This window comes from Miniopterus schreibersii (genome assembly GCF_964146895.1).
Source record: "Miniopterus schreibersii genome assembly, chromosome: 5".
NCBI lineage: Eukaryota > Metazoa > Chordata > Mammalia > Chiroptera > Miniopteridae > Miniopterus > Miniopterus schreibersii.
The window spans coordinates 18476765-18491653 of NC_138106.1; the positions used below are offsets into that span (position 1 = coordinate 18476765).

The 14889-nt window shown below is 41.6% G+C and overlaps 1 protein-coding gene across 1 annotated transcript in view; it reads left to right on the forward strand.

Moving 5' to 3' along the window:
* LEKR1 (leucine, glutamate and lysine rich 1) overlaps positions 1-13993 on the forward strand; it is a gene marked incomplete at its 3' end in the record, with an annotated part of 107301 nt that extends 93308 nt beyond the window's left edge. The window contains exons 11-13 of the mRNA XM_081138832.1: positions 242-406; positions 2790-3089; positions 13592-13993. Coding sequence (XP_080994958.1) covers positions 242-406; positions 2790-3089; positions 13592-13993 — 867 coding nt within the window. The remainder of the gene's footprint in view (positions 1-241; positions 407-2789; positions 3090-13591) is intronic.
* Positions 13994-14889: the final 896 nt, after the last annotated feature.

A 14889-nucleotide genomic window follows, 5' to 3' on the forward strand; every position in this document is an offset into this window, starting at 1 on the left:
CCTAACTTCTCTACTTATTTTTCAGGTCTTAGAAGATCTTGAAATATTTGACCCAAGGTCAATTTTTCTGGCCTAAGTTCTGAGCCACCTTTTTAGAAATAGTAGAATTTAAAAATTAGATTAACTTTTAAAATTAATTTTAGAATAAGAATTTTAAAAAACATTAGAGTCTGAAAATAAGTTTAATTTACTTTCTGTAAAGTTAAATGGCGTTATATGTGTGTTAAATGCTATTTTCTAGGTTGAAGCTGAACTCGCCAGGGAAAGAGCCCAACGTTTAATTGAATTTGAGGAGCAAGCTCTTTTCTTTAAGGAAGAAGCTAAACTGGAACTTGATATTGAAAAGGAGAAACACCAAGAAATAATCCAAAAGTATAAGGAAAAGCAAGAGGAGCTGCAAATGAAGGTCTGTCACTATGGTTATCATTATCATTTAAGGGTTTAAAAACTACAGATGTTGGTTATTTCCTCCTAACAATGCTACAGTATCTATCACTCTAGCAGTTTTCCTCATAGTCACTGTGCCTTGACTTCAACCACATAGGTAGAATGGTTGGGATAGTCTCCAAAAGGAATAGCTGAGATAAATCATACAAGCATGCAATCTAGCTATATATGAAATTTTTTATAAAAATAAACTTAATTTTTTAAAACAGCACAAATTACATAACCAATAATTAGCGTGGTTAGATATTCCAACACATCAAATATCTAACATCAAAAGATAATGAGGTGTTTTACATAATTGAAATTTTTCCAACAACTAAAGACCACCTTCTTTAATTGTAAGTCTTTTCAATTCTAAATATTTTTGAATGAAGGGAAATATTTTTAAAATGTAACCACCTCTATAATTTCTGAAAGAATGTATCCTAAATATAATTTAAGGTTTTGTTAAGGTTCCCTATTTTTATAAGGCTTGAGTGTAGTAATGTGCATGTGTTCGCGCATGTGTGTGTGTGTGTGTGTGAACCAAGATGCAGTGGGGAAAACTAGATCTTGAATAAAATGATTAACAGTCTGTGTAAATTAAGCATCACTTGAGACTTAATGGCCTCTGCTTTGGTATACAGGGATGTGGTGCGGCCTTCTCAACAGACAGGGCCAGCTACATGGGTGTACGACAGGTGCAGTGTCACAGGGCCACACACTCAGAAAGGGCCCATGCTTTGGGTTTAATGCTCTGCAGATGCTGTTTTGAAATTCTTAATAATTTTATCTTTCAATTTGTGTTTTTTAAGTGAAGTCCTATTGGGACAATAGAGCACATGTGGGAAACTTGGAACCTTGGCTCACCCAAGGTTCTGCCTCCCCTAGTCAGGTCGTCTCCTAGACAGGCCTTTTGCTTACTAACCCCCCCCCCCGGCTGCCCTCGGCATGCCCTCCTTTCCTCCCTTCGCCTCAGGACTGCTGTCCCATCTGCAGGGGAATGTCTAAAGGCAGGCCCCAGCTTGCCATGGGTTACAGTTTTTCAAGAGAAGTCATAGGTCCAGATTTTTTAAGTAAACTCTCTTGAATTTTAAGTTGTTGACTCCCTTTTTAAAAAAATAAAACATATTTGTGGCCACTGTGAGTCTCCTCTCCCAGGGATAACTGCTCTATTTCAGTGTCATGTCTCCTCAGGGTGATGGAAACTACTGTCCAGACCCAGCAGTGACCCTCTTCCTTCCTGGATTAATTGGAGATAATGGATAATATTAACTTAATTTATAAAATTACCAAGCGTGATGAATAGATTTCTTTCAGAAGTTATTCTTAATGTAAATTTAACATTTGGAACAAATTTCAGATACTTAACTCTTAAGTAATACTTCACAAAATCCTTGGAACTTTGGGCTCTGAACTTTCTCCAGATTCTCCATGGGTTGGTTTCTTGTTGTACTAATATTTATTACATGACAATCTCTGTAGCATAAATAATGAGGATATGTTTCATCAGAAGCAACTTTGTTTTCTGTTCCTTGTTTTGTTTTTTAAGGCGAGAGAAAAAAACAAGCAGCCTTTTCCCTTTGAAGACTTTCATGACTACAAGGAAAAGCTTCCCCAAGTTCTCCTCTTTATCGAGGCACCACCTTGAAAAGCAGTATATTTTAAAGTATTCTGATGTCCTCTAGAACTGCACTGCATAACGTGGTATACATATGTGGCTACTTAAATTTTAATTAATTAAAATGAAATCAAATTTAAAATTCAGTTCCTCAGTCGCATCAGCCACATTTCAGGTGCTTATTAGGCAGTACTGGCAGGCGAGAGCCTTTGTGCTCATCTCTTCCCAATTCAATGATCAGTGATGTCACCTTGGTAGCTTGGAATTGGCATTGGTGAGAGTGTTTATGCTGTGGAGAGTAGATACAGATCTGGTTTGTGTGTGTTTGTGAGTCAGTTGTTAAACATTTACCAGCACACCATTGTCAATAGCCTCATGTGGCTAGTGGCTACGTGCATCCCCAAGCATCAGGCACTTTAGCTCACAAAGTTACCCTGTAGTGAGCAGACAGGCACCTGATCAAAACTTGAGCTATTTTTGGTAGCTTAATCCAGTTACAGAGATTTACATATTTCCAAGGATGCCCAAGTGACTAATTCAATTCCATTTAAGGTGGTAAAAACAAAAGTTTTAGTCTTAGCTTTTAAAAAGAAAATCCTGGAGGCCTACATATGTCATAGGATTGGTTTTCATCTGATCAGCAGAGTACACTGATTATTTAGAATAAGCCTCTTAAAACCATAAGAACTCTGTGGCTACCTAGAGATATTGCCTAGAAACTAATACAAGATTTATCTTACAGATACCTGACTTAATCGCAGGCGCTACTAGAGATCTAAGGCTGGAAGTCACCACTCTTGAAAAAAAACTCCATGAATCCCGTGTCCAATATACCAAAGCATCTGAGTCAAAGGAGAAGGAAATTGAAAACCTTAAAAATCTGGTTGCAGAATTTGAATCTCGCTTGAAGAAGGAAACTGACAATGGTGATTTTGTTTCAGAGGACTTGAGGAAGGAAATGAAACAGAAGTCAGATGAACTGGAAAGAGTAATGCTGGCACAAACACAACTGATACAGCAATTCAAGCAGTCCCAGGAACAGGTAGGACCCAGACGATGGCACCATTGCAATTAGAGAAAGAGCACAAGTTCCTTCAAAAAACAAACAAACGAAAACATAAAAGGCAGCTTGATGTCCTGCAAGAAGTTCTGGACTGTTAGTCAGGGACTTGGGATCACATCCTGGTTTTGTCCTTAACTAGACAGTCACTTAACCTTCCTGGACCTGGCTTCCTTTTCTGTAAAATGAATATATTGAACTACATAATCTCTAAGGTTTTCTCAGCACCTGGTTCTCCTGTGTTGCAAATGACCTTTTAAAACCTCTGAGACTAACAATCTTTATGTCTTGCTCGTTTTGACATTAAATCTTTGCCAAAAAACTTTTAAAGCACTTGCTGCTTTCATTCAAATAATATTTGGATAATATATCTTCAATGTAATTTTCCTTTAGGGATTTATCTTTCTGTCAACGTAAAGTTATAAGGTAATTTACATGTGTTGGCCTTCTTTCTTATGTGTGATTATTTTAGCAATGTTTTTAGTTAAACTGGAGTAACATATTTTGATTAAAAAATTTTTTTCTAACAAAGTCTTATTTCTGAACTGCTAAGCAGTTTAGAAATGGTGGATGCTATAGACTGGATGTTTGTGTCCCCTAAAAATTCATGAAACCTAATCCCCAATGTGATTATTATTTAGGGGTGGGGACTTAGAGAGGTATTTAAGTCATGAAGGTAGAGCCCTCATGAACAGGGTTAGTGCCCTTATGAAAAGAGAACCCAGAGAGCTCTCTCATTCCTTCTGCCATGTGAGGACGTGGGGAGAGGCCATCTGTGCACCAGGAAGCAGGCCCTCACCAGACACCGAATCTGCCTGTGACTTGATCATGATTTTCCCAGCCTCTAGAACCAGGAGAAATAAATTCTGTTTATTGTTTGAGCCACCCAGCCTATGGTACTTTGTTATGGCAACCTGAACTAAGACAGAGCAGTTAATCTGTTCTCTAATCACCAGAGTTATGTCACATCAGAATATTTGATCCCATTATGACAGGATAGTGAATAAAGGCAAATGGAGGAAGATTCTGAATGTTAGTGACAAGTTATACTTTTGTTGGTTTTATGGGCATCTTAATAAAGGAATTTTAAAAAGTGCTAGTAATAACGTCGATTATTAACAACTAAATATACCATGTTCTTGCTATATTTAAATTATCAAGCAGTCGAAAGTATATTCCATCATTATAATTATGAAGTGAACCTATTGCAGAGGAGTCATAAAAATAAGTTGAAATGAGGAAAGAATACTGAAACAAGAGCAATGCATAAAAAACCCTAAAAAGTAGAAATTATTTCCATGTTACAGATGAGGAACTGACTCAGAAAGGTTGAACAGCTTCCAGAAGGTCACACAGCATGGTGGAGCCAACATTCATTGATAAAAGTGTTTCCTCTTTCAGGAAGCCTGAGTTATAGCGATTCTGCTTCTAAATTTCAGAGTGACCCCTAGTCTTAGCACTCATCTCCTGGCTCCATTTTTTTAAAAATGACAATAGACACACGACTTATTCCGCCAGATGGTTAGGGGTCAGATGATTGAGTGTCTCCTGTTGGAACACAGCAGTACAATTTCCCTGGTCAAGGGCACAGCCTCTCCAGCCAGTGCAGGCAGAGGTGGGAAGGGAGACACTCACGGACTCAGCTCTGCTGGAGAAACCCTGAGAGGGAGAGAGTCAATGCAGTTTTGCTGCAAAGGAAACAGCAGTGCTGAAGTTCTAGAGGAGGGACAGCAGGTCAAAGGAGAGAAAGGTCAGGGCAACTAGAACAGCAGGTTTTCTAACTCTTAAATCCCAAAAGAAATGACAATATGGAAAGTGAGGAGTAGCTTATAAATTAGACAAGTAGAAAAAGACAGATGGTTCAAATTCAGAAAATATATATTAAGCATCTATCCAGGTGCCAGGCCCTGTGCTGGGCACTAGATATGGCATTATGAACAAGACTGACAATGGCCATTCTCTGCTCTCAAAGAGGAATTTAGAGAATGTTTTATATGAGTAATTAAATTGACAGGAGAAGAGGAAAGAATGACTGAAACAGAAACCTATCATATAAAAAGCATAAAGCTAAAAATTTGGCTTTAAAGGCCTGTATTAGTTTTCCATTGTTGCATAATACATTATCCTTAAATTCAGTGGCTTCAAACAACAAACATTTATTATCTCATAATTTCTGTGGGTCAAGGATCTGAATGTGGCTTAGCTGGGTACCCCTGGCTTAAGGTCTCTCATGGGGTTGGTGTCAGGTTTTTAGGGGTTACAGTCTCATCCAAAGGCTCAACTAGGGGAGGACCAGCTTCCAGGCTCACTTTGTGGTTGTGAGCCGGATTTATTTCCTCATGGATTCTTGGGCTCAGAGCCTCAGCACCTTGCTGGAGGTCAGAGGCCTCCCTCAGTTCCTTACAACATGGACCTCTCCATAGAGCAGCTCACCCCACGGTGGCTGGCTCCTCTCAGAGCAAGCAAATGAGCAAGAATGAGAGAGTGCAAAAGAGGGTGCCCAAGATAGAAGCCGCAGCCTTTTTGTAATCTAATCTCAGAAGTGACATCCCATTGCTTCTGCTGTACTCTACTCATCATAATGAGTCAATAAGCCCTGCCCACAGTCACAGTGAAGGGATTGCACACAAGTGTGAATGGCAAGAGGGCAGGGGTATAGGGCCATTGACGGGCTACCAATCTCAGGGCCGCAGGAGGTAATTCTGGGAAGAGAAACTAGACTAGAAGTGAAGAGCAATGTCATTTTCAGACAAAAGAGCTACATTTGGAGCTCCTCCTACTCATTAGTTGTATAAGGAAGCCACTTAGAGATGAAGTGTGGTTTTTTCTTTAAGCAGACCTTGGAAAGATGCAGGATGCCAAGGTGGTACATAAGTGATTATGGATCATCACTGGGGAGCAGAAAGGGATCGTCCTACAGGGAAAACTACCTAAGGACATGCCAGGGAGCAGATTTCCTTTTGCTTGGCTGAGGAAACGGGAGGCTAGATTTTCCATTAGAAGTTGAATAATTATAACTGAATAATAAGAGTAAATAATTAAGGCTGCTTCTCTGATTAAGCATGCCAAAATCCAGAATTTCTCCTAAAAATAGGAAATGAGCCAATAAAAGTGATAGGAGTATGAGCCAGAAAGAACAGAGGCTGCAGTACATAAAGTGCAAAGCACCGCCATTTGGCCGTGCATCCAGGCACTTGAAATGCCGTAGGTCCCGGGGAAGAGGAGCCACATTTAAGTGGAGAGCAAATTCCCATTAGAACGAAGATAAACTAATGGTCTAATGAGAAAGCTAATTAAGGAGAGGCAAGTCCTGCTCTCGTTCAAGAGGCAAAAGAATGGGTGGACTTTGTTTTTCATTGTATGAAGAAAGTTCTCAAGGTTAGGAGGAAAGCCCTGGCCTCTAAAGGGCAAAATGGGCATTCCTGTGTGCAGCGGGGATTATTGAAGAGCAGCCACAGAAACAAGGGTCAGGAAGGTGAAGCCACAAAAGGCACAGGTCAATAAGAGAGAAAATGGAAAATAAGACTGTATGGGAAATGCAAATGTGAAAAGGGGGCCCTCTGAAAATTCCTAGGGAGCAGACCCACACATAAAAAACTGCAACATTTTAAAAAAAAGGAAGTCAGAAAAGAAACATAATATGTTAGAGAATAGGACATTATCATTTAAAAACAGGTTAAAATAGAGCACGTGCTTTTCGAGGCCAGGTTTTCTTCCTACTATCTCCACGTGAGTCCTGTCAGGACAGTGTGGCCCCGCTGTTACGGGCCTTGTTGTGATCCAGAAAAAGAATGTGGTAAATTAAAACAAAGCAAAACAAAAAACCAGCTCACAGATAACCACCGAAGGAAAACCAGTACAGAGAGTTCAATAATTTTGTTGCCTTAAGACTATAGATAAAGAAAACAAAGGGGCAGAAGTTTTAAAGTCTACCAGTTCCTATAGCCATCTCATGAAGATGAAAGATATTCAAAAATAGAAAGGAATGCTTTTGTTAAACATGGAAAATTGAATACATATGTTTATCTTTGCTTCATCCCCAAATACCACTAAAATGACAGTAAATTAATAAAAAGTGAATAAATTCATAAGGAAAAGAAAACAAGAGAGGAGTTGACACTAGATGAAAAAGATGTCAACTAGATTCTGGAAAATGGAAAGCAAAGCATGGGTGAGAGGCAGTCAGCAGACTATAGGACATTGAAACCTGATGCCTCTGGGGAGTGGAGGAACGGGGTGAAATCCTAAAGGGAGCAAGCGCAGTTATGTGCTGTGACAGTGGAACGGCCCAGGGATTAGAGACACCAGGAACCTCTGAAAGAAGAGTGGATTTGAAAACAGGACTGTTTGAATGATTGTAAAAGGAGCAGCTAGGTACCCAGATACCCTCTTTAAACCCCACTATCCTGGCAGGATACCAAAGGTTTACACTCCAGAATAACTGAATGTGAGAAGCTTTGGATATAAGGATACATAACAGCAGAACAGAGTATGGAATAAGGCTAGAGTGAAAATATATATATTAAAGGGTGGGGCATCCCAATCCATTTCACCCACTTACTTCCCAGGACAGGCAACCAGGCCTGTTATATGCATCAATAGCCAGGAAATTGGAAGACCCCTCTCTCGAGAAATGAGCTGGGTCAAAAGAAAATAATTGTGGATACTAGCAATTGGGGTCTCCCAATGAAATGGCTGCACCCCTGTCCAGTCTACCCCCTGAGAAGTATGGTAGTCAGTGAGCCTTTACCTATGTACACAGAGCTCCCGGTAGCATTTCAGAGACTCAGAAAGGCAAGGACCTCCGAACATTTGAGAAACACCTCTGATATGAAAGATAGAAACCAGAATCAAATAAATAAGAAGAAAAGAACTTAGAAGGAACAGAAAGAAAACAATGTGGGAAGCAAAAATGAACTTCAAAAAAAAAGCATAATTAATATCCTTAGAGAGAAAAGAGAAGGTATTGCACAGAACTGGAGGCTATGAAAAAGAACACACATGTGTGTTAAAATATAAGAATGAAAGCAAAAAAATTCAATATTTGAGTTAGATAATAAAGATGAAGAAATCTCCCAGAAAGTAGAAGAAAAAGCAAGGAGATGAAGAGAAGAAAATAAAATTAAAGGATCGAGCCAGGATATCTAATACCCACTAGTGGGAGTTCCAGGTGGAGAACACAGAAAACGGCAGGGAGGAAACTGTCCAGGAACTAGTTCAAGAATATTTCCAAGTACAGAAGGGACATGTGGCTCTGTACTGGAAGGGCCGCCCAGCATAATGGGTGGCAAAGCAAGCACACCAGAGCACTTCATCCTGAAACGTCAGTACCTTAAGGATAAACGTAATTATTTCAGAGCTTCCAGAAACAAAAAACGGTCACTTAAAAAGGATCACTAATCCAAATGGCATCAGAATTCTTAACAGCAACAGTAGAAACCAAAAGATAACGGCTTCCAAATTCTGAAGAAAGATTATTTGCAGCCTAGAATTCTATATCCTGCCAAACGACCAACCAAGTGCAAGGGTCAAGTAAGGATGTTTTCTGACGTCAGAGTTCTCAAAAATGATGCTTCCCTTGCAGCCCTCCTCCGGAAGCGGTTAGAGATACTTGACGCCACAGTGAGGGAGCACACCAAGGATGGAGAGGAGAGAGGAGTCAGGAAATGGGCCCCAGCACGGGAGAGGTGGAGGGGATCCCCAGGCCCGGGGGGAAGAAGTCCAAGGATGCAGCACTGTGGCAGATTTAGAGAACCAGGTCGAGTTCAGCAGAAGAATGGAGGGTCTTTAGGAGCAGGTCTCCAAGGACAAAGAGAAGCTGATAGATTAGATGGAGTGCTCGGACATGTTGAGGGTATTCACACTTCTGTAAGTGGGTTTGGTGAAAAAGTAGTAATCAACACATAGAAAACTAAGCAGAGGGATCAATCCAAGGATTATGGCCCTGCTTCTAGTTCTGATCTGGTATGTCTGCCATAGTTGCTTCACGGTGTTCATTATGTTTGCAAGCACCCAAATAAATTTTAAGAACAACTTGCTTGACACCCATCATACTAACCTCCTGGAAATCTATTCAGGTTCTTGTTCCTGCCTTACCAAAGGGCAGTTTCCACTGTTTTTGTGCTTTGTTTTGGTCTGCTCAGATTAGTTGAGCAGAAGCCTTAAATGGCAGTTCGGGCACATCCTTTGCTAACTCCCACTCATCTTTCTGGTTTCCACACCTTTTCCACAGTTTCCTTTCACCTCAGCTCCCCACCGAGCTGGCTGGCCATCCACTCGCCCTGGGATATATATATCAGGTTTGGGTTGGTGGAAACTGTAATCTAACTGGTTCAGACCTCACTGGGCATCAGCACAAACAAAGACACCCATCTGTGCTTATTCCTCACTGAGGACTTGCTTTCCTAGCATATTCCCCCAAAATTATGCCAAATGCAGCAGATTTCCATCACAAATAGGATTCTCACCTTCAGAATGATCAAGTTGCCCAGCAAAGCCTACTCTGCTGCTTCCACTGTTGAAAGCAATCCAGCTGTCTCTAAGGATAAAAATGAAAACAAACATAAAAATAAACCACCCCTACATTGCATAGAGTGGAGAAAATTGGCCATATTAAAAATTTCAAACAGATGGTGAGCCAATTTATATTTTTATTTTGACATTTATTTGCCCAGTGGGAGTACAATTGCGCCATTTTCAAACCCATTCAAAGTGGCCTTTATCTGAAAATGTTGCAGACTATGTATAGATAATGTTCTCCACCAATCGGCATGGCTTAAGGACCCAGGAACTCTAGGTCTCCCTCCCCTAACCAAGTGCCTCTCAGGATAGGAACCTTCCCCATGAAAACTTTGGCCTCCTGCTATGCTCCCTTCCTCCCATCTTGCCCCACTCGAGGCCTTTTCCACAGAGCTGGCAAAGGGATCTTCCTTTCATTTAAATTTGACCATGCCAGCCCCCTGCTTAAAATCAACCTTTCAGTGACTCCATATGGCGCTCAGAACTAAGTTGAAACTCTAGTGTTAGCATGTTACCAAAGTACCAAAGCTGTCCTTGATGAGACTGTTCACTCCCCGCTGCCTCAGTCCTGGTCTCTCCTCCCCTTGTGCACACTGCACTTGAGTCATTCTAAGCCATGTGTCATCCCAAGACGTGCCTCGCCCTCTCTCACTGCCAGGTGTTTGCACTCACTGCCCGCTCTGCCTGGAAACCCCCGCGGCCCCTTCGTCACCTGCCTCAGGCCTCCCTTTTCATCTTGACTCAGCTTAGTTGCAATCCAGTGATGCTGTTTCACCACCACGCTGAAATATGGCCAGTGATAGCTCTGCCTAAACATTTAGAATGCTGTGGCTTCACGGACCATTCTCATGCTTGCCCATGATTTTTAAGCTTACTGAATATATTCCATCTTACACATTTTCCTGTAGTTGTTCAATAAAAACATATTAAAATTCTAAAACACAGCTTTCTAAAAAGACAACTAGAAGAGAGAAACATTTTGCCTAAATTGCTGAAAGCAACCTAACCACGAGTGAATGATTCTTTTCCGCATATGATGGAATTTTCCATCAATGTGTCTTACTGATTCTGGCCATGTCCACATGTGCTCTGGTCATGCCCTGTCACACACACTCCACCCCTGAAATAGCTGTCCCCTAAACTTGATGTGTTCTGTTTCCATTTCTTTTACTCCATGATTGAATAAATGATAATATATATGAACTGCTTTTTGCACAAAACTGAATTATAATCTCAATATGAAAGGAGGAGATGATGGTGGCAGAGAATATGCAGCTATTGTGGGGTTCACCTGAGATTTTATAGTGTTTGCAGAACAGACAAAAATAAAAGTCCTAACTTTGGATCCTGCCTTCAGTTCAGAGGTCCTCCTCCCAGTTTGGGAAGTAAGAGAAGAAAATTCATCTTTTTTTTCTGGAAGCTAATAGCCTTGAAGAAGGATGAGTTCCAGAGCAGTGGGCCCCGGACCGAAGTGGTCCGCAGCTCTACCAAAGTTCGATCTGGAGCTGGCAGGCACTTTGCTTTCATTCTACCTGCTATGGGGACATCTTTGGGTTCATTTCACCTTTCTACTTCCTCCTTTAGTGGCGTGTCACTTGCCTGAAATAGCTTTTAAGTGATTTGCTTTATGGATGTTTTCTGTAGAGTACTACTCCTTTCCTTTGAGATCGGAATTTAATTTTAGTAAATGGATTGAATTTTATGTTTCTTTTAATGAGAACTCTTATCATCACATCACCCATTACTTTGCCCTTCCATATTAGTGCACCTACTATTCATCTCACCAATTTATGAACCTCATTGTTAACTGCTACCTACTTTTTATATAGTCAAATAAAATTAATTCTTTCTCATAGCTTTCTTAGTCCAGGGAATTTTTATACAAATTTATTGAATTATTTGTCTAATCCACATTTTGGCAGCTGACTCTACTAGTACACAGGAAACATACTACATTGATGCTTTCTCCTTTTAAAAGAAAGTTTATATTAAATTTAGAAAACTTGGGCAAAATCAAATTAAATGTCTTACTGATTTTTATTGCTTCAGTGTCCTGGAACAAAATGGCCTTACATGCTTGATATAATTAATTTGACAATTAATTTAGGCATAGGCACCTCAGAGCAGGTCTCTGGAAGCAGGCAGGGCCCCACCACTTACAGCTGGGTTACTCTTAGCAAGTTACATAACCAGTCTGAGCTCCAGTGCCTTTCTTTGTCAAACATAGTTGTTGGGATCAGAAATGAGATGACACCCAATGTAATACCTTATTAATCTTCTCTAGCCCTCCTTCCCTTGCTCTTTCAACAAGTATTTCAGGTAGAGTTCATGAGAACCAGATAATAAAGGCACAAACACAGTCCTTGGTCTACTTTTTCTGGAAAGAAAGAAGGAGGGAGGGAGGGAGGGAGGGAGGGAGGGAGGGAGGGAGGGAGGGAGGGAGGGAGGGAGGGAGGGAGGGAGGGGAGGAAGGAGAAAGAAAAACTAGAAGCAAGTGATTAACTCTCATGATTTTTAAAAACATGCGGATATATGAATCTTGTATGTATGTTAATAATATATGTAACTGTGAGGCCTTGTGTCATCCAGACATGTGGCTGATTTGATGGAAAATGACAGTGCAACTGTTAATCTGGAATTGCTCCACATTCCTCACTATTGATTACCAAATTTGGAATTGAATGGAGTTCTGACCATAATCACAAGAAACTCAAATACAGGAAGGTGATACTTTCCCTGATGCTCTGTTATTTAGTTCCACTGACAGAAGATTAGTCAGTAAACCCTTAGGAGGGTGCTTTCCACTGAGAGTCAGACTTGGGAATGTCTTGCTGTTTTTACAAACAAGCTAACCTGATGGAATTCATTCTGAGTCGAAGAATCTTACGCCACAGTCCTTTTAATTGTATTTATTTTTTCAGATACCACTTTGAATTGTTACATTTCAGACCCTTTTGACAACCTACAGACATAAATGTCAGGGCATTAGGGAAATCCAAAACCTAATTCTTACCATGGTCCTTGAAGTGATTTTGGTGAATTCCCCAGATGAAAGATGGGTAACTCTTCAGCTAGAAATGTAGAGTCTCCGAATTGGAAAGGGCCTAATGATCTCTAGTTCAGTCACACATCTGAAGCTTAAATTTGCTCTGATATATCCAAGTCAAGCGGGATTTGACCCTTCAGAGAGCTCAAACTATTAAAAAGTCCTTCCTTGACTTAAACCCCATAGCGTCCACCCTTTGCTCCAGATTGTTTTGGGGACATAAAAAGCAACTCTGCTCAAACTTATGAGGCTGCTGACTTCTTAAGGGCAAGAACTGCTTCCACTATAGCTTCTAGTAACTTGATAAATGATTACTGGGTGGAGTTAAAAGCAGGGAATGTTGTACTTTATTTTGATAAATATCTTACAGAGAGCAAATGATTAATATATTTAAGTTATATTGAGATGGCATCATACCAAGTATCTGATTTTACTGTTTAAATGCTATAGCTGACATCTTTTATTCTTTCCATGTTAAAATTCATCAGTTTTATCTGTCTTCTGTATTGCAGTTTACCTTCATTATAAAATGACACGTTTTAATAACTATAGATATTAACTGTTAGGCATCACATGTGCAGGACAGAGTGTCTGAGACACAAGGCACAGGGAAGATGAAACCCCACTGAAGTAGGTGGCATTAGGAGTTGTGGGTTCCAGCCCCAGCCCCCCCACGGCCATCTGAGTGAGCCTGGCTTTTGGCTCCTCTTCTGCAAACTGCCACGGTTGAATCAATGGTCTCTTCAGGTTCTTTCCAGCTTCGCAAATCATTTGGGTTTTTTACTTTTCTGCCCCATGAGGGTAGAGTATCCACAAAGATAGTCCAAGAACGCAGACCTCTGATTTCCAGTTCCGTCCTCAGTTTATATCGCCGAGGGCTACCCTGTTAACGCTGGGATGCTCCCCCTTCTCGTTTCAGAACACCTTTCTTCAGGAAACCGTGCGGAGAGAGTGTGAAGAGCGCTTCGAACTGACGGAGGCTCTGAGTCAGGCCCGGGAACAGCTCCTGGAGCTCAGGAAGCTCCGGGGAGGGTCGCCCTTGTCGTCCTGTTTCCCCAGCCCGCGCAGCCTGCCCGCCACCGCCGCCGCCAGCAGTCGGGGAGCGAGGGGCGCCGCGGCACAGAGCTCAGCGCAGGGAACCGGGGTGCCCGGCCGGCCCGGAGTGCCCCGGCCGGCCCCGGCCCCCGCCCCGGCCCCCGCGCGGCCCCGCAGCTCGGGGCTGCCGGCTCTGCGGCCGCCGCCCAGGGGCCGCGCGGCCTCGGTGGGCGACAGCAGGCAGCGCCTGGCCGCGCTTCTGCGGCGGAGGCCGGATCCGCGCTGACCGCCCCGCCGCCGGCGCACCCACGGCGCCCGCCTGCGCTTCCCGGGCGGACGCTCTGTGGCTGAGATGTGAAGATCAGATTAGCATCTCAGGTCAAGAATGCACGTCTGTAGGTTTAACAAGAGAACTGAGGAAGCTGGGAAATGGGGAAGCCACATTTTCCAAGAGGCCTTTGAAATTGCAACAAATAATGAAATGGTTGGGATTCCAGAGGGCCGGTTTCTGTATTTATGGATTGTATGTTCAGATGTGTTCTACAGATACTATGCCCTTTCAGAGATCATAGGTTAAATTTTTCAAGCAAAGATATCTCCACAAAAATTAGATTGTAGTGGTTTTGTTGGTGTTCTTTCAATTTGTTTGTTCAGCTGAATAGGTTATTTAGATGTAATTAGTATTCCAAATAGAAAATAAAAGTACTAGTCCTTAATTAGGTAAATTCCAAAATGCTTAGTTCAAATATTGACAACGTTCATCACCACCACCAGCACCACCACCATCATCATCATCACCTTCTCTTTGCACCTCACAATCTAATTGATTAGTCTAATTTCTTTTTAGGCTAGGTCGGAAGAAATGGTAGGTAACCTTTAGGAAGACATTCTTCCTCGTGAGGCTGGGGATCTTCTGAGAAAAGGGACAGGCAACTCCAAGGAAAAGCTAGTTTACTTCCCAAACTATAGAGCTTATTTTAGAAAACAAGGCCTGGCCGTGAAAATATTTCTCCATGGAGACTGAATGCTTTCTGGCACTCAGAGTGAGGTTCTGATTTGAAGTTGTATGCTCAGGCCGTTGAGAAGAGAGCTAACCCGACAGTTCAGTAGAGGCACGTAACACTAATTTGGGGTTCCAGTTATGGGTAATACGTTTTCTATTTCCAGAGCGAAAAATTAAAA